Here is a 22,658-nt window from a genome sequence, read left to right on the forward strand (position 1 = left end):
TTAACACTGCCCTCTGATAAGCCTGACTGCTCGACCACACTACCACAAATAGAGCTTTTAGTATAATCGACTTAAGCCCCGTAAGCCTCTGGGGATCCACTGGACTCTGCACACTATACCTTACTAGGTATAGTATATGCAGAGCCAGCTTCCTACACCTGCCAGTATTTTACCAGCATGGCTGGTATTTGTCTCTGACAATGATGGCAACCATGGTGCCAATGGCTGAATCTATATGGCAAACAAACACAATATAAAAGAAAATATCCTAACTCTAGCTAAAGGCAGGGGCTAAAGAAAGGGCCCTGCAGCCTTGCTATTCAGAGGGACACCCAGCACTTCTGGGACCCCCTTCCACATCAATAGGCCATCCCCCGTCCCCATTCAGGCAAAGGCCTATGACCATCACTGTAATATGGATGCCCCATCCTGCAGGGGGGGCTTCCCTTTGAGTTACACACCGCTGGCTAAAGGCAGACAGGCTAAAGGCACTGCAGACACTTACAAGGGTAATTCTCTTCATCACTCAGCACCCTTCCTCAGTTTGACTTTTTTTTGTATCTCAAGTCCTTGCATCCCACCTTTAAACAATATCACACTTTTCTAAAATGACGTATTGCTTCCTGTTAAATAAATCAGTCGAGATTCCGTTTGCCTGGAAAGTCAACGAGAGAAAAACCATTCCCTTTTCGTCTGTGCGTCTTTAATTCTAAGAGAAAAGCACTTTTTGTGTCTCCTGTAAATGAATCGTGTTGGACGTGCTTAATGTTTTATCTAGCCTCCTTGGTGACTTTTGAACCCACTGATCACGTGGTGCAGGCTCTCGGAAGAAAGTCCACAGCGTCGGACCAGGCCAGGAGGCGACGCCGGGGATGCTGAGCTCTGCGCGGCCGCTGAGAATGGAGCCCGCGCGGCTTCTGCTCCTGCTGCAGCTCTTCAGTAAGTAGCCAGGCTGAGGATATTGACGTGATGAAAAGAGTAAAATGTTCTGGCAGCCCAAATCCCGCGAGCACCGCCGTGAAGCACCACGGTATTCTCGCTTCATTTCAGCACTGGAGATGAAAAGCACTAGAAATCATTATTGTAATTGTCAATCATACAGGCCTCGACCGGAGGCTAAACGCAGCCTTCCGAAACATTTGATATCACTCCAGTATTGCACCGGGCTACCTAGAGAGAAAGAGGGATTTTCGTTTCGAGAATAAAAAAAAAGTTACAAATAGTTCTATATTTCAGGATAATTTTCGAAAATAAGTCATTTGAAAGCCTGAGGCTTCACAGACGGTTCTGAAAATAACCTAAGAATTCGCAACCTGGCACTGTATTTAGGTGCTTCACAACTCCACAGCAGCTAATCATATATTTGCTATACGAAAACTGTTTGGTTCTCCCTGAGGCCGGATGTGCTGCTGAGTGGTTAATGTGTAAAAGAACAAGTGCCCCAGCCCAAGTGTTTGCTCTGCAGCCCACGGCTGGCGCTATCTGTCAGGGGCGCCGAATACAAATACACCACAGTCTTGTTTGCAACTCACACCTTTTTTATCCACTAACAGAAACTCCTGCCCCGTATCTCACTCTTTCAACTTCTTTTTCATCCCTGCTTTCTTTGTCTGGCAATGTTTTTTTTACATTCTATTTATTGAATTGTTATTGAATTTTTACCATAACAGCAAATTCCAGGTGCAATACAATAATAAGCCCACAGTGTCACCTTGCCCACAATATCATCTCTTTTTGAGGCACAGTTCACAGGTAATTCAACCGCAATCAAGGTTCTTTTTTATAATCAAAGACATTCAAGTCAGTGAGCTAGTGCAAACTTATCAGTTCTCATGGAGGTCGATTATTGGGAGGGTCTTCTAGCTTGACCAGCATTGCTGACCATTCTGCTGGGCCTTCCGTCAATTTCCTCGTGGCCTTCATATGCTGTTCATCAGCAGGCGCCCACTCAAGTAAATCACATATCCATAGGTCTATCTTGCGGTCTTTAGGATTTGAGACATTGATCTCTCGGTGTCATTTAGCAAGGCTAGTACCCAGTGATTCTATTTTGTTTTTCATTTTATTGTGGGAAAATACCCAAAAGGATTGTTAAATACTTTTAACAGGCAGCGAGCATTACAGTTAACCACTTGTTTGTAAAGCTATTTTGTGGCATCGTCACACCATATGTTAGAAATATGCTTCCCTTACTCCACATCTGCTACTGGCAGACTTTCTACCTGTGTAGGTCTTCGCCACATTGCTAGGTGTAATGTGGGTGTTGTGTAAGTAATGAAACTGTCAACTTGTAGCATGCAGTAAGTGATATGTATTCGACCTGCTCCCACGCTTTGTTCCACCCATAGACCTTTAGCGGTACAGAGCACTCCCGTGACCACGTCTCCCCCGTTGACTTTATGTCCCTCCCTCTATTATGCACTAAGGCTAGTATAGGTTAGTGATCAGTCACCTACCAGGGCAAGGATATTTCTCATAACTTTTCTGTGGGGTGGGGGGTGTCTCAGGGTAGGTGTTCCAAAGCCCCCTAGTGATACATGCCAGGCCTGAGTGATGTAGGAACTGTCCAGGCCAGTCCCATACATTTCCTTATCCCCCCCACAACATTTGTCATTAAGATATAAAAGATAGAAATGCCCCACTTTTTGGCAACTGACCTCTCTCCATTTAACCATGGGCATGTCTCTGTTAATAACTCTAAAGGCCATAGGGACAAAGAGGGATATCGGGGATTAAAGGGGGTGTAGTGGTTACTTCTGTTTTCCATATCGTACGTGCTTGTTTGATGAAACGAAAGCAATCTTTAGGTACATCACTTCTAAACATGATATGAGGCAAGGCGCCCAATGTACCAGTTCCCCCAGGAGGTTTGTTCACAGTTGTCTACATTAGCAAACCGGAGTGTCACATGTTGCAGGTGCGATGCCGTGTAGTAACGGAAAAGGTCAGGGATACCCAAACCACCTCTCAACAGTCCTTTGCCACTGAATTTCCTTTTTTTGCATCCTGCTTCTTTTCCCATTTTGTTTTTTCTCTGTCCTGCTCTAGTTCAAAGCCTGATGAGGAAAAATAAGTGCTAGTACCCAAAAATGAGTGCTGGTGGGCCCCACCCTCAGCCACCAGCACAAATTAAGCAATGACTGACAGGATGAATAGGCAGGGGAATTTCTCAGCCCATCTATGCTTAAAAGCAGCCCCCAACCTCCATCTTTTCTTTTACAGGTCTGGGCAGTCCAACTCTGTGATGGGGTTCCAATAATTCATTTGACCAGCGGATGATCTTTCCTTGTTTTATGACATCAGCTTGTGTATTGGGTTCTGCTTTTTAGATGGTTTAGTGCCTACCATAGACTGAAAAACAGGAAACTGATGTTATGCTTAATAATATTCCATGATAATACACTTGAAACATTGGTAAGCTCTAAATATTGTGAATTTTTTTTAATATAATGACAGCTGGACCACTTAATGCTGTGTACTACTTAATCTAATCAACTTGGATTTATTTAGAAAGTTACCCTTATGACATGTAACTTATTTGTATTTTGGTAATTGGCTCTAGATGGAGGCAGGAGTGATAAAGTATGCATCTGAGCATTTGGCTCCAGTCTAAAGTCATTGCATTGTACTTTTGAGTTTCATCATTGTGCTTAAAGTCCTTGGTGTAATGAAGTTGCAAGTGGTATACTAATTTACTTGTTACTTCCAGGTTAGGCTTGAAGCCTGCAAGTTTACAGAAAACCGGTCACCTGTTCATGTCAGAACGCAGTACACATTCTCATTGTGTGCCCAGCCTAAGTCTCCTCACCAACTCTCAAAGGCCCACCCTGGCACACAAAATGGCAACAATAATAAATAAGAGTTGCCAAAGGCAATAGCCCCTGACTTTAAAAAGGCAGCGCTATTGGCTTTACCAAAGCTTTACCAATGCTTGTTGACACTTGCAAATGAACGCACAAGTCATGGCTCATGTGCACACATGGCTAAAAATCTTGGAAAAGGGGGAGAAAACAAGGAAATATATGTACTTCCAAAGACTGCTCAATAACAAAAACAAAAATTCCCCTCAGGTATGCTATGGAAGGATACAACTCATTCAGTCAGAACACTGTGAGAGTGAACCGTTCTTGGGTGGGACAAACACAAGAACAGGGAGGAAAGCCATGAAATCAGTAGCATACGACTGAGACAAACAACAAAGCCATCCAACCATGAGCAAGATGCTGACTCGAAGCCTATTCTTAGTATATGTTATACACTGGAATCAGTAGGCCTCCCTGAAGCTAGAACTGTTTGTAGCTGAGACCTAAAAATGAACAATTAAACAACATAAATTAGACTCAGTCCCCAGGGGCCCCTTGCAGAACAAAAATCCAATGCTCCTGGGGTCTCTGCTGGGATAAAGATGATTCAATACCAAAGTCTGTGTTTTTTTGCAGCCTCGTTCATTATTTGGACTTTCGCTAGCCCCCTCCTGTGTTTTCGCTGTTGGGCACTCTCCGGTGCCCTGCTATCTCTATGCCTATGCTGCCATCCTGCTGATTTTGCACCACAGGTGCCTTTTGCTGTAGCATTAGTCCCAGGTGCTTTCAATATTTTGCACCTGACTTAACAATCAGAGCAAAACCTGGAGAATAATACGCCCACAGAGGTTTGCTGCCATTGAGTGAGATTTCCTACCTCATTTTATATTAATGTTGTGCTCGCTGTTCACACCAGTGAAAGGCTGGTGGTAGCAGTTAGCACAGAACATGAGTGCAATCACCCTCTCATTCTAAACAGATGCAGTTGGAAAACGAGCACAATCACGGTTTGCACTACAGCCAGTTCTCCAGCTGGCCTCATTGATCTAATATGTTCTTACGCTTTCAAGCTAAGCCAGATGGACTTTTGTTGTTATTTTGTGTATCATATTTGTGTTGGATGTAGGCATGGGCATCTGCTTGCCATTGATAGCCAGGAGGTTTATCTGTTTATATTGAGTAAACCATATTTTGTTCTACTTGCTACCCCTTTTCCTAGATATTTCAGCTGCTATATACAAGCAATGGATTCCTAACACAAATTTTGAAAATGTGTTAAATTGGCATGGGAACCGAATCCCATGTGCACAGGATGCAGTACACTTCGAGAGAAACAAGGTATGTGCAAATGTTTTTCTATCAAGAGAGGCTGGCGTCAGGGAAAGGAGGTGGGTTGGGGGGGGTAGATGTGGGACGAGGGAGAGAAATACAAAAAATAAAAAAGAACTTACCTGCTGCTGCCGCCCTTCAGCATTGTGTCGCGCTCTTCTGCTCCTGTCCTCTCCACTGCAGGCAGGCACAGGCTCCCAGACTGCACTGCGGCCAATCCAGAAGCTGCTCTCATGAATGAAAGCAGCTTCAGGATGAATGTATGATGATAGTACGCGATCATGTTGATCGCGGTATCTTACAACGTGGGTTTTACAAAGCAAGTCGTTTCAACGGCTTGCGCTGGAGGGCGCTGAACTTACGGACAGTACGATTTACTATTCCAACACCAGTCTACGTACAGTAGGGAAGGTGTTGGATAGTAAATCGTACTATTCCTTAGCTTACAGCCCCCTCCAGCGCAAGTCGTTGAAACGACTTGCGTTGTAAAACCAGAGTTGTAAACCTACCGCAGTGAAACTCCCGCGTAGTAAAGGTCGTCTCCCCTTCAGGATTGGCCTGAGCGCCGATGATTTGCGCTCCAGTACAGACTGGAAGCCTGTGCTTTCTTTCTCCAACCCAGCAATGCAGCTGGGATTGGCGAGAGCTTCACTGTGCATGTGGCTTTGGCCAGCCAACCCACATGTGCAGTGATGGCAGTGCCCACCACTCCCCCTCCAATCTATCATCACCCTGGCCCCATCACCAAGACCCCGCACAAGAAAAAGAAAAGATAATAAAATGGGATTTAAACCCGTTTTTATTATTGTTTTATTTTTGCTGGCAAGGGGGGCAACACACCTCTGCCATAGCGGAGGAGCCGCTCCTGTTTTCTATATTATAAGTGTTAGAATTTACTGCTTAATGACATCACAGAACCCTTCAGTGACATTCAATAATATTACCTAGATTCTTGTTATAGACTCAATATTGCACTTAATCCAAAATTACAGGGCCAACAATTTTGCTTCATTCCACTGGTACCGCCATCCTCTCCCCTCTGCTTTTTCCTCTTTCACTTGCTTCACTTCTGTGAACAATTTTATTCACGTTTTAGGGCTGGCATGGCAACACAGCTGTTTACAGATTTTTTGTTAGCAATTCTTTAAAATATACGTAGATTTGAACTTGACTCCACCTAGAGCAGGCTTCTCTAACAAGTAGCCCGTGAGCTACTGGTAGCTCTCCAGGTACCTGTAAGTAGTTCTCTCTCCTGTGTGCAGCCCAATGAACTAAATTATAAACTTCTGCTTGGTTAAATTAATATAGGTATACTAAAACTGAAGCATTTATTCAAGATGAAAATGTGTGTATTTTCAAAGCTCATAAGTTAGTGATTTGTGGGAAAACTACTGAATTTGCAATATATACTTTAAGCTGATATTTGAGTTGTAAAAATCAAAAGGTGTTGGGGAACACTTTTTACTAATATTATTAACTTGGTTCTAGTGGTATTGCAGCAGTGGTTGTTATGTGTTATCCATATAAAGGCATTCAACATTGAGAAAGCATTTTCTTATATTACTGCTGGTAATATTCCATATGGTGGACACTAATTTAACCTTGTCTTATGTGGTTACTATTACATATTGAATAATGTTAGTAGCTTGGGAGACTTTCATTGAACATAATTAGCTCTTATTACAGAAAAGGTTGGAGACCCCTGACCTAGAGGGAGCCGAGAGGAGAATTACTCTCTCACCTCATGCTGTTGTTTGTTTGGTGTTCATTCGACCGTCTAAGTGCTTGTTTTGCAATCCACGAGGGACTATTTTACGTCTCAGAAGTACACTTAATCATCATTCTTTCAAATATTTAGCTTATAGGTGCACTGTAAACACAAAATATATCAGAGCAATTGTTTGCTCTTTAGTTTTTTTCACTTCTTTAATGTTTTACTCCGGAATCAAAGTGCAAGCCAGAGCTATTGACTTTGCCCTTTACGTGCCCACACAACATTTGCTACTTGATTGTTTTCTTGGTTGAGCGAACACGTTTGTATTTGCTCCACGTGGACATCAGATTTTTCTGTTTGCCTGTGCCGCAGCACGGACCTAGACCGTTAACTGTATTGTGAATGGACCAACAAGACACTTACATATTACTTTGGTTTAAAAAGAAAATATGGAAATATTTTATAACAGCGGATCTATTAATTGAGCCATAACATAAACCAGAAAAGAAAGTAATACCATCATAAATAAAAAAAAAAGTGTGTCATTATCTTGTAAACAATATAATAAAAATAAAATATACTACACATGGTGAGGGGTGCCCAATCCCAATTTTGGGATTTCGGTATTCCATGAAGTTTAAATTACAAGTCTGATTTACAGACACATTTATTTTTGCACAATTAAAATGTTTTGAATTCATTAAACCTAAATACTATTTAAGCCGAATAACTCAAATGAATGTGCATAAAATCTAAGAAAGCCCAGAGAGATCTAAAAACTTTTCAACCAATCGGGTAGTTAATTTTTCACCTAATCATTCAGGTTCTCAAGAGCAATTGCGCTCATGAATATTGGCGTGTCATATTGCCTATTCTGCTAATAAAGTGAAGATCAGCCTCTACATTAAATGTGGGTTTTTGTTTTAACACTGTTTACAACCAATGAGTATGCAAACAATCGTAAAAAGTCGGTTACTTTTCCCAAAAACATTTTGCCACAGGGACAATGACGGTTGCCAACAGTGGATTCTAGCTTCCTTCTCCAATCTAAATTTCCCCACAGATATGCAGTGCGCTATGACTTTAATACTTAATTCACACTATAGGGATTTACGTTCCTCATGGTTCAGCACCAAATAGCCCAATAGTAACATACATGCTTCTAAGGACACAGTCAAGAAATGCACCTTTCTTTATACATCTAAAGAGAAAATGCCTAAGGCGGGAATCAGACACTCCATCGCTAACTTACACTAGCTAGAGCCTTGCTTTCTAAAATCTCCCCACAAGAGGCCTGCCAATGCTGGAGGGTCTCTCTCTGTGCAGCGTATATATGAACATTGAAATTTGATTGGAAAGAGAGCTGGTTTCCAGATTGGTCCTAGAAATTCTGGACCCATTGGGCCCCCTCCACAAAATGCAATCATCAGAAATCGCAGCAGTTTTTGACGAACACTACTAAAAGCTATATATGCGCCAATAGAGGTCTCTGCAAGAATAAAATAACTCCATCCTTGCAGATAGTCCCACTCTTCTTCATTTCAGTCTCGACTAGAAATGACTAAGATTGATCCATCGTCATAGAGGAGATTGATGAGGGTATTCAGGGACTAAATCCCGGTAAGGCATCTGGACCAAACGGCTTCCATCTACATTACCGCAAGTTTCTGCAATTTATTTCCCCTCAACTACCTAAATTATACATTGAGGTGGGCAAGAAGGGTAGCTTTCAATTGGAACTAGATATGGCTACTGTAGTGGTGAACCCATGCCAGTTTATCCCACAAACCAATTTGCCTCAGACAGGCCTATATCCTTAATTAACACAAATCAAAATATTTGCAAAAATGGTAGGTAATTGCCTGCAGTGAGTCCTGGACACCATTGTCCACTGATATAAGTGTGGCTACATACCCAATCAAGGCGACCACCACTGTATAAGACACATGTATGTCGCCTGAGCCCACTTCAGCTCTTCACAAGACCTCCATACCCTCCTGTTAATAGATTTTGAGGAAGTGTTTAACTCAGTGGACTGATCCTTTCTGCACACATTGCGTGAGCATACAGGACTGGGTCCTCGGCTCCAACACTATGTTAAAATGTTAAATTTTGAATCACAGGCATGTATGTGTCCTTATGAACGATGTGATGTCTGACCCATTTCCCATCTGGAGAGGAACTAGACAAGGTTGCCCACTGTCAAAGTTCTCTTTACTTTGGCCGTAGAACCCCTAGCCAGATTGGTGAGATCGGCCGTCCAAATACAGGGATGGAGATGGGAGGACCCAGATGAGAAGAAAAAAGCGCCTTAACAAATAATGTTCTTCTTTTCCTTGCTAATCCGCACACTACAGCCTCTTCTGGTGCCTCCAACTGCTAAAGGTCTCAGGCCTCCGAGTAAATCTAAGTAAATCCCTGCTGATCCCTCTTGTTGGGATGGGGAAGCTACCACATGGCAGACCTCTATATCCATAAGGAGGTTAAGCTTCCAATATTTAGGTATATACATCTCCCGAAAACCTGGGAGTATATCCAATTTAATATCCAAAATAATACCTACCTCACACCTGCCCAAATTAAAAAATATACCTGGGAGCCACAGTTGAATGTCCTCGCTGTCTGCAAGTAGGTGCCGACCTGCTTCATAATCTTTGGCTCTCTCCATCCTGCTTTTCTTACTGTCAGAGAGTCTTCGAGATACTGTCAACCACTACAGGCTGTGTACTAACGAATACCCCAGAAGTGCTACTTTTGAGCGTGTTTCCTCGCCCATGCTCGAGAAAGCCTCTACCCAGTTGCTCGACCTAGCTCTTCTTCTAGCAAAATGCAATATCACACTGCACTGGAAGAATTCCCTTCCTCGGAGTATCAAAAATAGGACCTCGGTCTTCCTCTCTTGGGCCTCTAAGATTATCCTGACTGCTCATGCCAAGCTACCAAGGGGGTGAGCACTGGTTATTTTAGGAGTGTAACTCCCTTATCCTGACTAGAAGGAAGAGTCCCTACTTGGACAAAGCTGCAAACCCTTGCCAACTCGAGAACCCCATTTCTAACATTCCGCTTCCCCTATATATTGCGCCATTTGTTCGGACAACCCTTGCCTTCGTAGATCGCTCTCTCCACCTGTATACACTAGTCCAGATTTCTTCCATTCACTTAGTTATGGTGGTGATTCCGCTCCCCACAGTTGTGCTAGATTGCGTTTAGTTACCATCAACCCCAGTGTAAACCAGAAGAAGTCCATACGAGTAAGATCAGTTTTGCCCCAAGCATTCAGGAGGCACCATTTCGCCGATATTTCCATGTCACTCTCACAAACACTGTTGAGGCAATCAACCACAGCAATCCAAAACCTCTGGAGTGATGGACAACTCCATATCATATGATAAAATGTACACTCCTGAACACATTTCAAGAGCCAGAGTGCCATATCAGTTTTACCCATTTTGACTAACGTCGTAGCTGCATAGTAACATCTATGGAGGATTTTGGAATGTATGGGAGTTATTTATTAATTTTTGGTAGGTAAGTGAGATTGCCTTTTTGGTCATGTGTTTGTCTAACAATCTATACTCAAGCGGGGAGTATTCAGGGAGGTCACCACCTCTCAGAAGCACTTTATGCAGATTTGCAGATATCGGCAGGTCTCAGTGGGTGCCATTTGTAACTCTGCGAATGTGAGCACCTCCCCACTCCTCCACGAGCCAACCACCGAGACAGGCTAGTGAGGTTCCACCTATCAAAGCCCCGTTGTATGTCCAGGGTGCCCAACTGCACGTTGTCCAACAAGGGGGTGGCCTGTGTGATCTAACCCCGTCAACCCATAGCAGTCAGTTTGCTAAAGGTTAATTGTGACAGCCGTAGGGCTTTGTAGGGGTGCAAGGTGTGTTCCCCTATAGATGGCTCTTATGTAACCCCCAGGTTGCATGTTTCTCCTATCCATCCTATAGGATGGCTCGTTCTCCGAGAGATGAACCTAGTGATTAACGACAATTAGTTGGGATACCCAATAATACTTTTGGACCTCCAATACTGAACATCCCTCCGCAAGTGGCGGCGTGAGATTGAGCACATAAAATGCTTTGGGATCCATTGTGATGAAGGTTCCCGGGTAGCGGAAATCCCCTGTGACCACCCTAGCCCCACAGTTGTCAGGCGTGGTGTAGTACCGCGAATTACATAGATCAAGGACTGGTTCCAATTATTGGTGTAACCTGAGTATTGGTGATAAAGTATGAATATGTGCATTACCATGTCGAAAGTGGCAGATGGGTCCGCTATGCAAAGCAGTATGCATAAAGGGAGATCCTATCTTTTCAATCTGCGGTCCATTGCAGCCCTCCGACCAAGGGATCGCTTCAGATCCAGGCTGCAAGTGATTCCAAGATTAAAGTGGAAATGAGGGGAGAAAGTGGACAAGCCAACCTCGTTGGAGGTGAAATAGTGCAGGCGTGCCTTCATTCGCCATCACCCCAGCAAGGGGGGTCTGACTTTAGGAGTCAGATGCAGGAGACAAAGCGTGGGCTGAATCCCAACTTTTTTAAAACCGCATACATGAAGGGCCTCTCCACCATGTCGAAAGCCATCAGTGCATCAAGAGAACACACAAGAGCTTCCTCACAGATTCTCGTTGAACGCCCAAGTCTTAGTCCCCCACGGCCCCATTGGAAGTTGAGCGCTGTACTCCTTCCCGGCATAAAGCTGGATTGATTCCAATGGACCAATGATCAAATCACCCTAACCAATCGTGTAACCAAGAGTTTCACCAGAATTTTAACTTACGCATTCAAGAAAGATATTGTCCTATAGGAGGCCCATTTGTCTGGTGGTTTACTCTCCTTATGGATAACAACTATGTTTACTAACCTTTGATCTTTGGGAAGTACAAATGCATTGCGACACTCCAGAAACATCCGTAGGAGTGGAGGGCTGATTTTCGATGCTGTAAGATTGCAGAGTTCTATAGTAAGGCCATTGGGGCCCACCGTTTGTCCTGATGTCAAAACATGATAGCTTGTGTAACCTAGACTTATGTGACTGCGAGAGTCCCTGCATTTAGACATCAGAAAACAACTCTTGAGAGTCTTCGACTGTGGACGTCTGGCAATATAGGCGAGTGTAGGAGTCAGCAAAGGCATCGGACACGATCTGTCTATCCCTAACACAATTGCCCCTATCATGTAGAATCTCCAGAACCCACTGAGATGCCTTTTCTTTTATCCAGCCTAGCCTGAAACCTACCAGCCCTATCACTCACCTGATAGAGGCAGTGCTGAATGGGGAGATGGCGAGCCCTTGTGGCCTCTGTCGCTCCATTGCTGTACTACTTCTGCTTCAAGCATAAATTGTGATGCACGTTTCCCTGGTCATCCGCAGGGAGTTGGGATTCCAACTCCTGGATTTCCCTCGCATGGTGTTCTAGCCGGGCTCTCTTTTCTTTTTAAGCCCCACTATCAATTCTATGCCCTGACCTCTTATGGCAGTCTTATATGCTTCTAACAATTTCTGTGCAGAGTCTATGAAACCCTTGTTGTCACCAAAGTAGTGCTCTGTAGTCTCACATAAGCCCGCCCAAATGCAAGGTATCTTGAGATACCAGGGATTAAGCACCACCCTTCGTCTGTTCCTACGGTCCGTCAAGCCGTAGGTTGCGCACACAGGGGAGTGATTGGAGATACCCCTGACAAGGTGGTGAGCCTCGCCAACGTGGGGAAGGTCCTGGTAGGAGTTTTAAAAACTACACCAAGGATGATACTCAGGTTTTTTATTCATCTGCCTCTCTCCACCGGCTAAAGACACCTGGTAAACAAAGTGCTCCATGTCAACTTTATTGCACCAATAGCTTTCCTTCTATCTTAGAGGACCCGTCGTCAATGCCACTTTTAAAACTCCTTGTAGTTAGGTAGCACCTTTTGTACTGACTCCAGTTCTAATTCCATTAATAAAGGCATTAAAAGTTTTCTTTGTAATGTCAGGTCATTAGCCAAGCATGCAACCAAAGTATGGGACTTAATTACTGCTCAGTCACCTGACATCTGTTTTTTGACGGAAACATGGCTGAATGCCTCTAATCTCCCACCATCACGTTAGCCATTCCTGATAAGTATAAATTAATAAAGCTAGATAGAGGCCCGAAATCAGGAGGGGGCATTGCTATAGCATTTAAAAATACTCTCAATGTCACATGGATTACGACTATTAACACTAACTCGATAGAACTAGGTATTTTTAAAATAATTTTATCGGCCACGGAAAGGAGCCTTCATTTATCGTCCTCCTGGAACTGAGGCAGGTTTCAGCCAATGGTTGGTGGAAGAAATAGCCACCCATGCATTAGCCAATAAAACATTTCTTCTCCTGGGTGACTTTAATTATCATGGGAGGATCACACTACCTATGAAGTGGCGAAGCGTATAGCAGACTTGGAGATGCTTGGTTTGTCTCAACCAATCAGAGGCCCTACTCATCAAGCTGGCCACTCGCTTGATTTATATACTCGAACTCTGAGCATATTGTATGTGAGTCACCTATGCCTCTAACATGGACTGACCACTTTATGATTCCCTTCTATGTCCAATCTTTTCAACCACTCAACTTGAAGGATAATTGTAGAACTGCAAAAACATCAAGCAGACCTTGGCACTTACTTTTTCCAGAAGCTTGCAGCAAAGCATTTCACTTCAGTTTGCCAGTAAATAACTTTGAGGTCAATGACATTTTAGACACCTTTAACACTACTTTAACAGAGGCTCTGGACTTTACTGTACCCCACAAAAAATGAAGCTCTACCAAATTGCAACCGTCTGCCGTTAGGTATAATTCTGAGCTAAAAATGGAAACATCGATGTATAAGAACTTAGAGAGAAGATGGTGCATAACTAAAAAGCCACATGACAAAGACTCCTATAAACTAGCATTATCCCGATGTCACCTAAACATCAAAATCTTGCGATGAAATGTTATCACCAATCAAATTGAACAGGCAGGCAATGCTCCTAAAGTGCTTTTTTAAAATCATCCAAGACTTTACCAGCCCTCGGGCATGTGCCCAACTCTCCATAGGGTTCAAGGAACTCTGCAATTCCATTACCGATTTTATTCAGGAGAAAATCTTTCATATCTATTTAAAATGTAACATTCCATTCTCTATTATTAATGGTGACTCCACCAGTAAAGACGATCTGATAGCAGACAGGACTTCCATCCTATATAGATTTGAATCCTTTACTCTAGAGGATATTCGAAGATCCCTGGAGGTAGCAAAATCGGGTTCTCCTCCGGACATGTGCCCTCCTATAGTAATGTCAGCTCTATCCAATTGTCTTGCTCCGGCAATCTTAGTGATACTCAGTCTTATGGTGGAAACAGGCACCATCCCTTCTGAATGGAAAGCCACTTGCGTTCTACCTATCTTAAAAAAATACTAATCTAGACCACAATATTTAGCTAACTATCACCCTATATCTTTGTTACCCTTTTTGGGTAAACTGCTTGAAGGCTTAATTAATAAACAATTAACATCCTATCTAGAATAAAATCAAATCCTGGACCCATCGCAATCCAGATTTTGATCAAGCCACAGCACGGAAACAGCACTCCTGGCAGTTACCGACTCTCTGCGACTTGCACTTGATGCAGGGAGTCCTGTCATGCTTGTGCTATTAGATCTCTTTGCAGCCTTTGACATGGTTTTCCATATCAGGATGCTGGAGAGGCTGTGAGAGATTGGGATACAAGGCACCACACTTAAATGGCGGTACCATTTCTTGAACAATAGATACTAAACTGTTACCCTCAGCCCCTGTACTTTGTGAAAAATGTGACTGGACAGGGGTGTCCCACAGGGGCTCTTGTTTGAGCCCTTCGCTATTTAACATTTATGTGGCACAACTTGCTAAGACTGTAGAGCCTTATGACTTTGAAATAATCTGTTATGCTGATGACACCCAGTTGATGTTCACATTTGAATCAGACCTGGCCACTACTAAAAAGCGCTTTCAATGGGTATGTTAGCCATCTCTAACTAGATGAATGATAATTATCTACAACTGAATGTAGATAAGACGGAGATTGTGCTGCTTGGCAAGGCCACCCCTATCTGGCCCGATGAGTGGTGGCCTCTCCAACTAGGGTCAATCCCTGTGCCCAAACAGTCTATGAAGAACTTTGCTATAAAAACCAACAAAGCCCTCAAGATGAAATATCATATTTTGACTACCACTTGATATTGCTATCAGAATATGCTTCTTCTGCACAGAATATGTCCATATCTTCCTACTTCTGCCAGAAGAACGCTAGTACGAGCCCTGGTAGTAAGCAGTTTAGACTACGGTAATGCTCTTCTGGCGGCAGCAAATGAGACGCTGGTAGCCAAACTACAGGTAGTATAAAACACGACAGCCAGGGTGGTTTTCAATATTCCTACTGGCACTTCTTCTACCCCATCTGTGGGGGACAGTGTGTCCTCATCATAATGCCCTCACACACCCCGAAGGATGTCATGCTTCATCATTTGGGCTTTGCTCCTCGTCGGGCTGGCGCTGCAATGCCCTACGGATCCCCCAATGGGTCTCTTTATCGGAGATCTTTTGATGAGAAGCCTTTTGTATGCCTGGGTGTAAGAGGCTGTGAAGTCTAAAGTGGTGTGTTAAAAAATGACTCGTGGGAGAGTGGGAACTACTTATTAGGGTGATCCCTCTGTCATTGTTAAAGCAAAGAGTGTGGTGCTGCTCTAGGGGATAGTATGTCCCTCTGTAGCTGGGTATATGTCCCTAATGGACATATGTAACGGTCAACATGTTTCGCGCTGTATGTGGCCTCAGGAGGAGATCCAAAGCGCTTTTCAGGGCCAAAGGAAGGTCGGAGACAGGGAGAGGCACGCAGGTGGATTGGCCCTGCTACTACGGGAGAACCTTCCCTGCTTTTAAGCTGAAATATTCCTCATTTGCCTCCTGTACTTCATGCCTAAACAGTTCATTCTCTAGCGCGCGGTTGGGGAAACGCCATTGTCTTTCAAAGCCCTCAGGGCGGGGGACCCTCAAAGTTAATAAGACAGGGGATTGATCAGAATAGGTCCTAGGGAGAGTCTTAATACCTTGGAACCAATGGGAAATCTCGGGGGTCACTAGCCAATAATCAATCCTTGTCCAGGTGTTATGGGGGCTGGTGTAATGGGTGTAGGTTGTGTTGCCCGGATCTCATGAGCGGCCTAGATCTAGCAGGGAAAACTGCTCACACAGGGGCTCCAGGGCTCTACGTGCTCGGGGCTTGGGGTCCTGGGCAGTCCAAGTGCTGTCCACCATCCGGTTGAGGGATATGTTAAAGTCATTACCATTGGCATGGGGCCCAAATGCATCAATTTAAAGAGTAGCGAATAGTAAAAGTCAGGAGAGTCTGCGTTTGGGCCATAGATACTTATCAGTGCTACCCTGTGGCCCATGAGTATCCCCACGAGTATCACAAACCTGCCCTCTTCATCACATGTCACAGAGAGACATTTAAAGGGGATGCGCTTGTGTACCAGTACGGCCGTACCCCCTGCTATAATTCGCAAAGAACCTATTCGTGCCCCAGCTTACAGCAAAACGGGAGGTGTCGTGTGGGGAGATGTGTCTCCTGTATAAAGGCAATATCAATCCCGTGCCGGAGTAAGTAATGAACTACTTGTCTCCGCTTGTGCGTGTTATTCAAACCCCTCACATTCCAAGTGGCAAAGGTGAGGCTCGAAGGGCCATAGTTAAAACCTATCTGTGCCATAGAACTGCTAACGGGCCTGAGCTGTTGAACAAGAATCGAGCGTTGCCGACAATTATTTCTACGTACATGTCAACTTTTGTGTCAATGCCAAACAACAAGAACCAAGGCCCACCCACCTCCCCCACCCAGCCTTCAAGCCCATCCGGAGAGGAAATACCAATCGCAACAACCCTTCACATAGTACCAATAATAACTGTAGCAACATGAAAAACAGGCATCTTGAGTACATTTCGTCCCTGTAACCAATAGTAGTTGGTGAACACCAAACAGGGGGCGAGAACTCGTCAACTGTGAAGTGACATATGTAGAATATTGAACACTATAAACCATTTCCCAACATGAACTTCAGAATCTACTCGGGGCAGCCTAGCCCTGCAAAAACAACAAAAAAAAGAAAAAAGGGACAGATCAGATTTGCAATGTCAACCATGTCCGGAACCTGAAAACAGGTCCATGCTGGCGTCCGAACCACTGTGCGGAGGTGAAGGTTTGTCCCTTTCTGTGGAGCGTTTGGAGTGAGCTGTATAAGTATGGAAGAACTCCTGTACTGCGGTAGGATTCTCAAAAACTCGGGCCCTGCCGTCAATCTCCACTAGCAACCATGCCGGATAAAGTATGCCGTATTTCAAACCCAGGTTCTTGAGTGTCGCCTTGACTCCTGTGTATTTACTCCTAGCCTCCTGAACCATAGCAGTGAAGTCTGGGTACAGAGAAATTTTGGAGCCCTGCCAGATTGTTTCACCCCGCTCTCGCGTCAGTCTCAGTGTAGTGTCCCTGTCCCTATAGTTCATAACTCTGGCGATGATGGGCCTGGGCGGGCAACCTGGATTGGGCCGGGGGCAGAGCGACCTATGGGCTCGCTCCATGGCAAAGCCCACTGTGAATGTTCCCCTCCCAAATAGGTCAGTTAGAATCGTCTCCACTAAGGTGTCCATTCGACCCGCAGCCGTGGATGCAGGCACTCCCAGTAGGCGAACGTTATTGCGCCGACGGCGCGCTTCCAAATCTTTGCTTTTGACTGCAACCTCCTTGAGAATACGTTCCATGCGGTCAAGCCTCTACAAGGAATGAGCCATTCCTTCCTCCAGATCCAATGTGCGGGATTTTACTACATCGAGGCACCTATCATGTACCGTAATCTTGGAACCCAGGTCTGCTATATGCTTGTCCAAGGTGTCAAATCTGACATCCATAGCTTTGAAGCCCGCCCTCATTTCCTGTAGCAGTGGGCTCAATTGCTTGACGTTTTCGCCAGAGGGGGTGGATGACTGGCCACCTTCTGCCATATCAGTGGAGGAATCAGTGGCGGTCTTAGAGACTTTCTCGAAGGGAAGTAGGCGCTCTTTTGGGTCATTGCGACCCATGCCGCAGCAGCGATGGAAAGCACGTTCAGGGGTGGACCCGCAGGCCCTCTGGTCAGAGACCGCGGTACCCACAGAGGCAGGGCATCAGTGGAACAGACTGTGACCAGGAAAGCCCATCTGAAGCTATGTGGAGGCTTAGCTGGAGGAAATACCTGGTATGTCCGTGGTGAGTATTGTGCTGGTAGTTGCAGGTAAAGGCAGACCCTCCTCATGGAGTGAATGGAGGGGCAGTGCAGCAGTAGGGATCAGGCCAGACAGGACCAAGGAGGAGAGCCCCCCTCCAGTAGTGTCCCAGTAAAAGGGGGGGCGCGTAGCAGTGTGCAGTCAGTCCTGGGGAGTGCGGGGGAGACACGTGCAGCACAGACCGCCCCAAAGCCGGCAAACAGCGCAAACAAATGATCTGGGATGCCAGATACCCAGTGGCAGTGGGTTCGAGGCTGCTGCGGTCGCGTGTGGGCTTGGCTCGCTATTTTTTAATCTTCACACTTTTTAAAAAATTGCAATTTCTTGCTCTTACCTTGCTGCTGCCTGCCCTCCTTGCTCCTTTCCCGCTCCCCTAGCCCCGGTCCGGCACGGCTCAGTGCCGATTGTTCCGGAGGGCTGACGGGGTAGCAGGCGCCATATTAGAAGGGGCAGTGGTAAGATCAAGGCTAGCGCACCAGTCATCGCGCTCTCAGCCCTTGAAAAGCGACGCCCCATGCGAACGCGCAGCGGATGCCAGATACCCAGTGGCAGTGGGTTCGAGGCTGCTGCGGTCGCGTGTGGGCTTGGCTTGCTATTTTTTAATCTTCACAATTTTTTTAAAATTGCAATTTCTTGCTCTTACCTTGCTGCTGCCTGCCCTCCTTGCTCCTTTCCCGCTCCCCTAGCCCCGGTCCAGCATGGCTGAGTGCCGATTGTTCCGGAGGGCTGACGGGGTAGCGGGCGCCATATTAGGAGGGGCAGTGGTGAGTTCAAGGCTAGCGCACCAGTCATCGTGCTCTCAGCCCTTGAAAAGCAACGCCCCATGCGAACGCGCAGCGGGCGCGCCGGCGGCGCGCTGAAGGCGCGCCAAAGGCAAGCCCGTCTGCACCCGTCCGCGGCCTGCCAGGGCTAGGGGCCCCTCACTATGCCCATTTTCATTTTTACTCCGCTGCACAATTACTTGCACTCCAGGACCATTGGCCCCTTCAAGCGGCCATTTGTGCACGGATTAATGAACTTGGCCTGGCCCGACCATCCCCTTCCCCTACCCTCCCCGCCTCTGTGCCTTCTCCTCCCCCTCTCTCCCCATTCCCTCCCCGGTCCCTTCCCACCTCTCATCCGTCCCCCCGCCACCACATTTATCAGCCTTTTTACTTAACACTAGGTCTGCCGTCAAACATCAGCTAGAACTGTTTGACTTTCTGGATTCTGTCAAGCCGGATCTTTTATTCCTGACAGAGACATGGTTCCACACTGACTCTCTCCCTAGTGTGTTAGCAGCCCTCCCCCCTCCCTACTTTGTCCTCAGGGCCGACCGGCCGGAGGGCCGAACAGGAGGTGGGGTTGCCTTGATCGCCCGCGCGGGCCTCCATTTCCAAGTGCTTCCTTCCCCCCCTATACCTGCGGCAGATTGCCTGGTCATACGCTCTTCTTCCTTTCAGGTTCCCCTAACGTGTTTTCTTGTTTATCGTCCTCCCCAGCCCTACCCACGCTTCCTCCCCGCCATTTTGGACCTTTTAGGAACCCTTGCAATTAACAACTCTTCGGTCTTGCTCCTTGGGGACTTCAACTTCTGGCCCAACGATCTAGCCGAAGATGCCACATCCCGCGATTTTACCGAGCTCCTCCTTAGCTTGAATTTCGTCTCCCAGGTCCACTCTCCCACTCATATTTGCGGTCACACCCTAGATCAAATTTGGACCCTTAATACCTCTGTTTCTGCCCCTATCGTCCAGCCTTACACATGGTCGGACCATTTTTTGATTTCTTTTTTTTGGGATCTCAGTATTGAAACTAACCCTCCCATCCCCAAACACACTTGGGCGAGAAATTGGAGCAGAGTGGACATCCCTGCCCTCTGCTCTTCTTTATCAGCTTCTGACCCTGACCTGGTTAGCCTTGCGCCACCTAGGCAACTGGATGCCTTGAACAGCTGGCTTCTGAGGGCCTGTGATCGAGTGGCCCCTTTGAAGAGCGTCACGGTCAAACGCGCCCATGATGCAAATAAATGGTTATCTCCTGCCCTTAAGGCAAAAAAACTAGCAGTGCGTCAAGCAGAGCGAGCTTGGAGGCGCGCCTACTGCCCTCTCTCCAAACTACGCTATGCTTCCACTCTCAACGAATATAAAAGGGACATTCTCCTCGCCAAGACATCCTACTTTTCAGGGAGAATCCTCACTGCAGAGAACCAGTCAAAATAAATATTTGCTACAGTTCGAGAGTTGGCCTCTTCTGATAGGGCCTCCCCCAAGATTCCCCCTTCCCAACCCCTGTGCAACTCTCTCAATGACTTTTTTATCGAGAAAGTTGCACTCATCAAGGCCAAGATTCCGCTGCCCTCCCCTACCTTTTGTGATCCCCAGCCTCCCTCTACCACGTCCAGCCTGACCCATTTACCCCTCTTGACAAGAGAAACTTTTCTCTCCTTATTGACCCGCGTCAAATCTGGATCCCCTGCGGACATCGCCCCGGCGTATGTCCTCTGTAAGATTTTTACTAACTGTCACCTCTCCCCCTTACCTTTTTGAATGACTCTCTTGAACAGGGCGCCGTACCGGTCGCCCACAAAGCAGCTATCATTATCCCCATTTTAAAAAACCCGGGGCTGACCCCGCCTCCCCCTCTAACTATCGCCCTATTTCCCTTCTCCCCTTTTTGGCCAAAGTCCTTGAGGCCCATGTCACCCAGGTTCTTGGTGCCTTTGTGGAAGAGAGTGGGGGTCTGGCTTCCCGTCAGGCAGGCTTCCGACCCCGGCACTCCACCGAGAAGGTTGTCATCTCCGTTATGGACGAGCTTAGAGAGGGGTTTGATTCCAACACCCCCCAGGCCCTCGTTCTTTTAGATCTTTCCGCCGCCTTCGACACGGTTGATCATTCCATCCTTCTCACCCGTGCCAAGGCGGCGGGCATCGGGGGCCCAGCCTTGACCTGGATCAGCTCCTTTTTAGGAGATCGTACCCAGGCCGTTCATCTCGCCGAATTCTCTGCCCTTCCTCATCCGGTCCAGTGTGGTGTCCCTCAGGGTTCTTCTCTTTCTCCCTTATTATTTAATCTTTACATCTTTCCACTCATTCTTGCTCTACAGCAAATGGAGGTCACCGTGTATAACTATGCCGATGACCTCCAACTTATTTTTCATCTTTCACACTCCCATGTTCGTATCCACAACTTTCAATTTGTTATGCTGTTCATCAGTGATTGGATGAACTGCAACCATCTTAAATTAAATCCGGACAAGACTGAACTTGTCGTCACTGGTAGCACTCCCAGTCCTTGGTCCCCCAACTTTTGGCCTCCCTCCCTGGGCACTCCGCCCACGCCCTCTTCTTCAGTCAAAACACTTGGGATCTCACTTAATAAACACCTCACTCCCCATTCTCAGATCAGCTCAGTTGTTTCTTCCTGTGTTTTTGCCCTCCACACTATTAGGAAAATCTCCCGGTTCTTTTCTTTCCCTGCCCTAAAACTGATCTTAATGGCAATGGTCCTTTCCCGGCTGGACTACGGGAATATAGTGTATAATGGCGCCCCCGCATATGCCCTCCGCCGCCTTCAGCTAGTCCAAAATCAGGCTGCCCGCCTGATTTATGGGCTGCCTAGATTTCACCATACCACCCCCCTACTTAAATCTCTACATTGGTTGCCAATCAAAGAACGGGCCCTCTTTAAGTTGGGCTGCACTACCTTTCAGGCTATGGTGGGGACTGCCCCAGCGTTCATTTCATCTGCCATCAATGTTTATCGTCCCAACAGAGAACTCCGCTCCTCTACCAAATTCTTTCTTTCTGTTCCCCGATTTAAAAAAAGCAGATCAGGAGGTTTGAAATTTGCTGTCCTAGCCCCTACCTTCTGGAATTCCCTCCTCCTGTACATCAGATCGCTTCCCTCCTACCTTGAATTCCGCAGGGCTCTTAAGACTTTTCTTTTTTCACATGCATTTCCACCCCAGTAATGCCTCCGTTCTAGCCTCTGGGTTAAGCATCATTCAGCGCCATGAAACCGCCAGGTATACGTGCGCTATATACATTCTTGTAAATTCAAAATTCAAATTCAAATGAGCCCCCAACAGCGAGGGGCCAGCGCAGACACCCGATGGCACGAACAAGCCCATAGTAAGGGGCGCGAGCAGGGCCTGTCCATGCACGTGCCAGTCGCGTCTTCTCAGGGCTTGCCGCCTCCATCCAGCGGGGGGCCAAATGGAACGCCTGCACCAGCAAGGGCACAACAAACTAGGGCTAAGCAGTGCAGTCGGCAAGGGGCGGCCCGCGACTTACGGCACTGCCGCTGGTCCGTCCGCACCCCGCACCCACCTCGCCACAGCCGCCGGTCCTACGACCTTCCACCCGCTGCTATCTCGTGCTGCATTCCTCCGGCGGGCATGACCGCCGATTTCGCCAGCTCCGTTATTCAGCAGGGCATCGGACTGTCCCAAATGTATCCGGGCCGGTCCGCTTCAGGAATCCGGCTTCAGCATGTGTGCCAGGCTGCTGGAGACGCTGGGAAATGC

The 22,658-nt window shown here is 46.5% G+C and overlaps 1 protein-coding gene across 1 annotated transcript in view; it reads left to right on the top strand.

The window, feature by feature from the left end:
• Nucleotides 1–820: 820 nt before the first annotated feature.
• AMN (amnion associated transmembrane protein) overlaps nt 821–22,658 on the top strand; it is a 184,736-nt gene continuing 162,898 nt past the window's right edge. Inside the window, exons 1-2 of the mRNA XM_078660223.1 lie at nt 821–939; nt 5,023–5,141. Coding sequence (XP_078516349.1) covers nt 873–939; nt 5,023–5,141 — 186 coding nt within the window. The 5' untranslated portion in view covers nt 821–872. The remainder of the gene's footprint in view (nt 940–5,022; nt 5,142–22,658) is intronic.

Source organism: Lissotriton helveticus, chromosome 9, assembly GCF_964261635.1.
Source record: "Lissotriton helveticus chromosome 9, aLisHel1.1, whole genome shotgun sequence".
Lineage (NCBI taxonomy): Eukaryota > Metazoa > Chordata > Amphibia > Caudata > Salamandridae > Lissotriton > Lissotriton helveticus.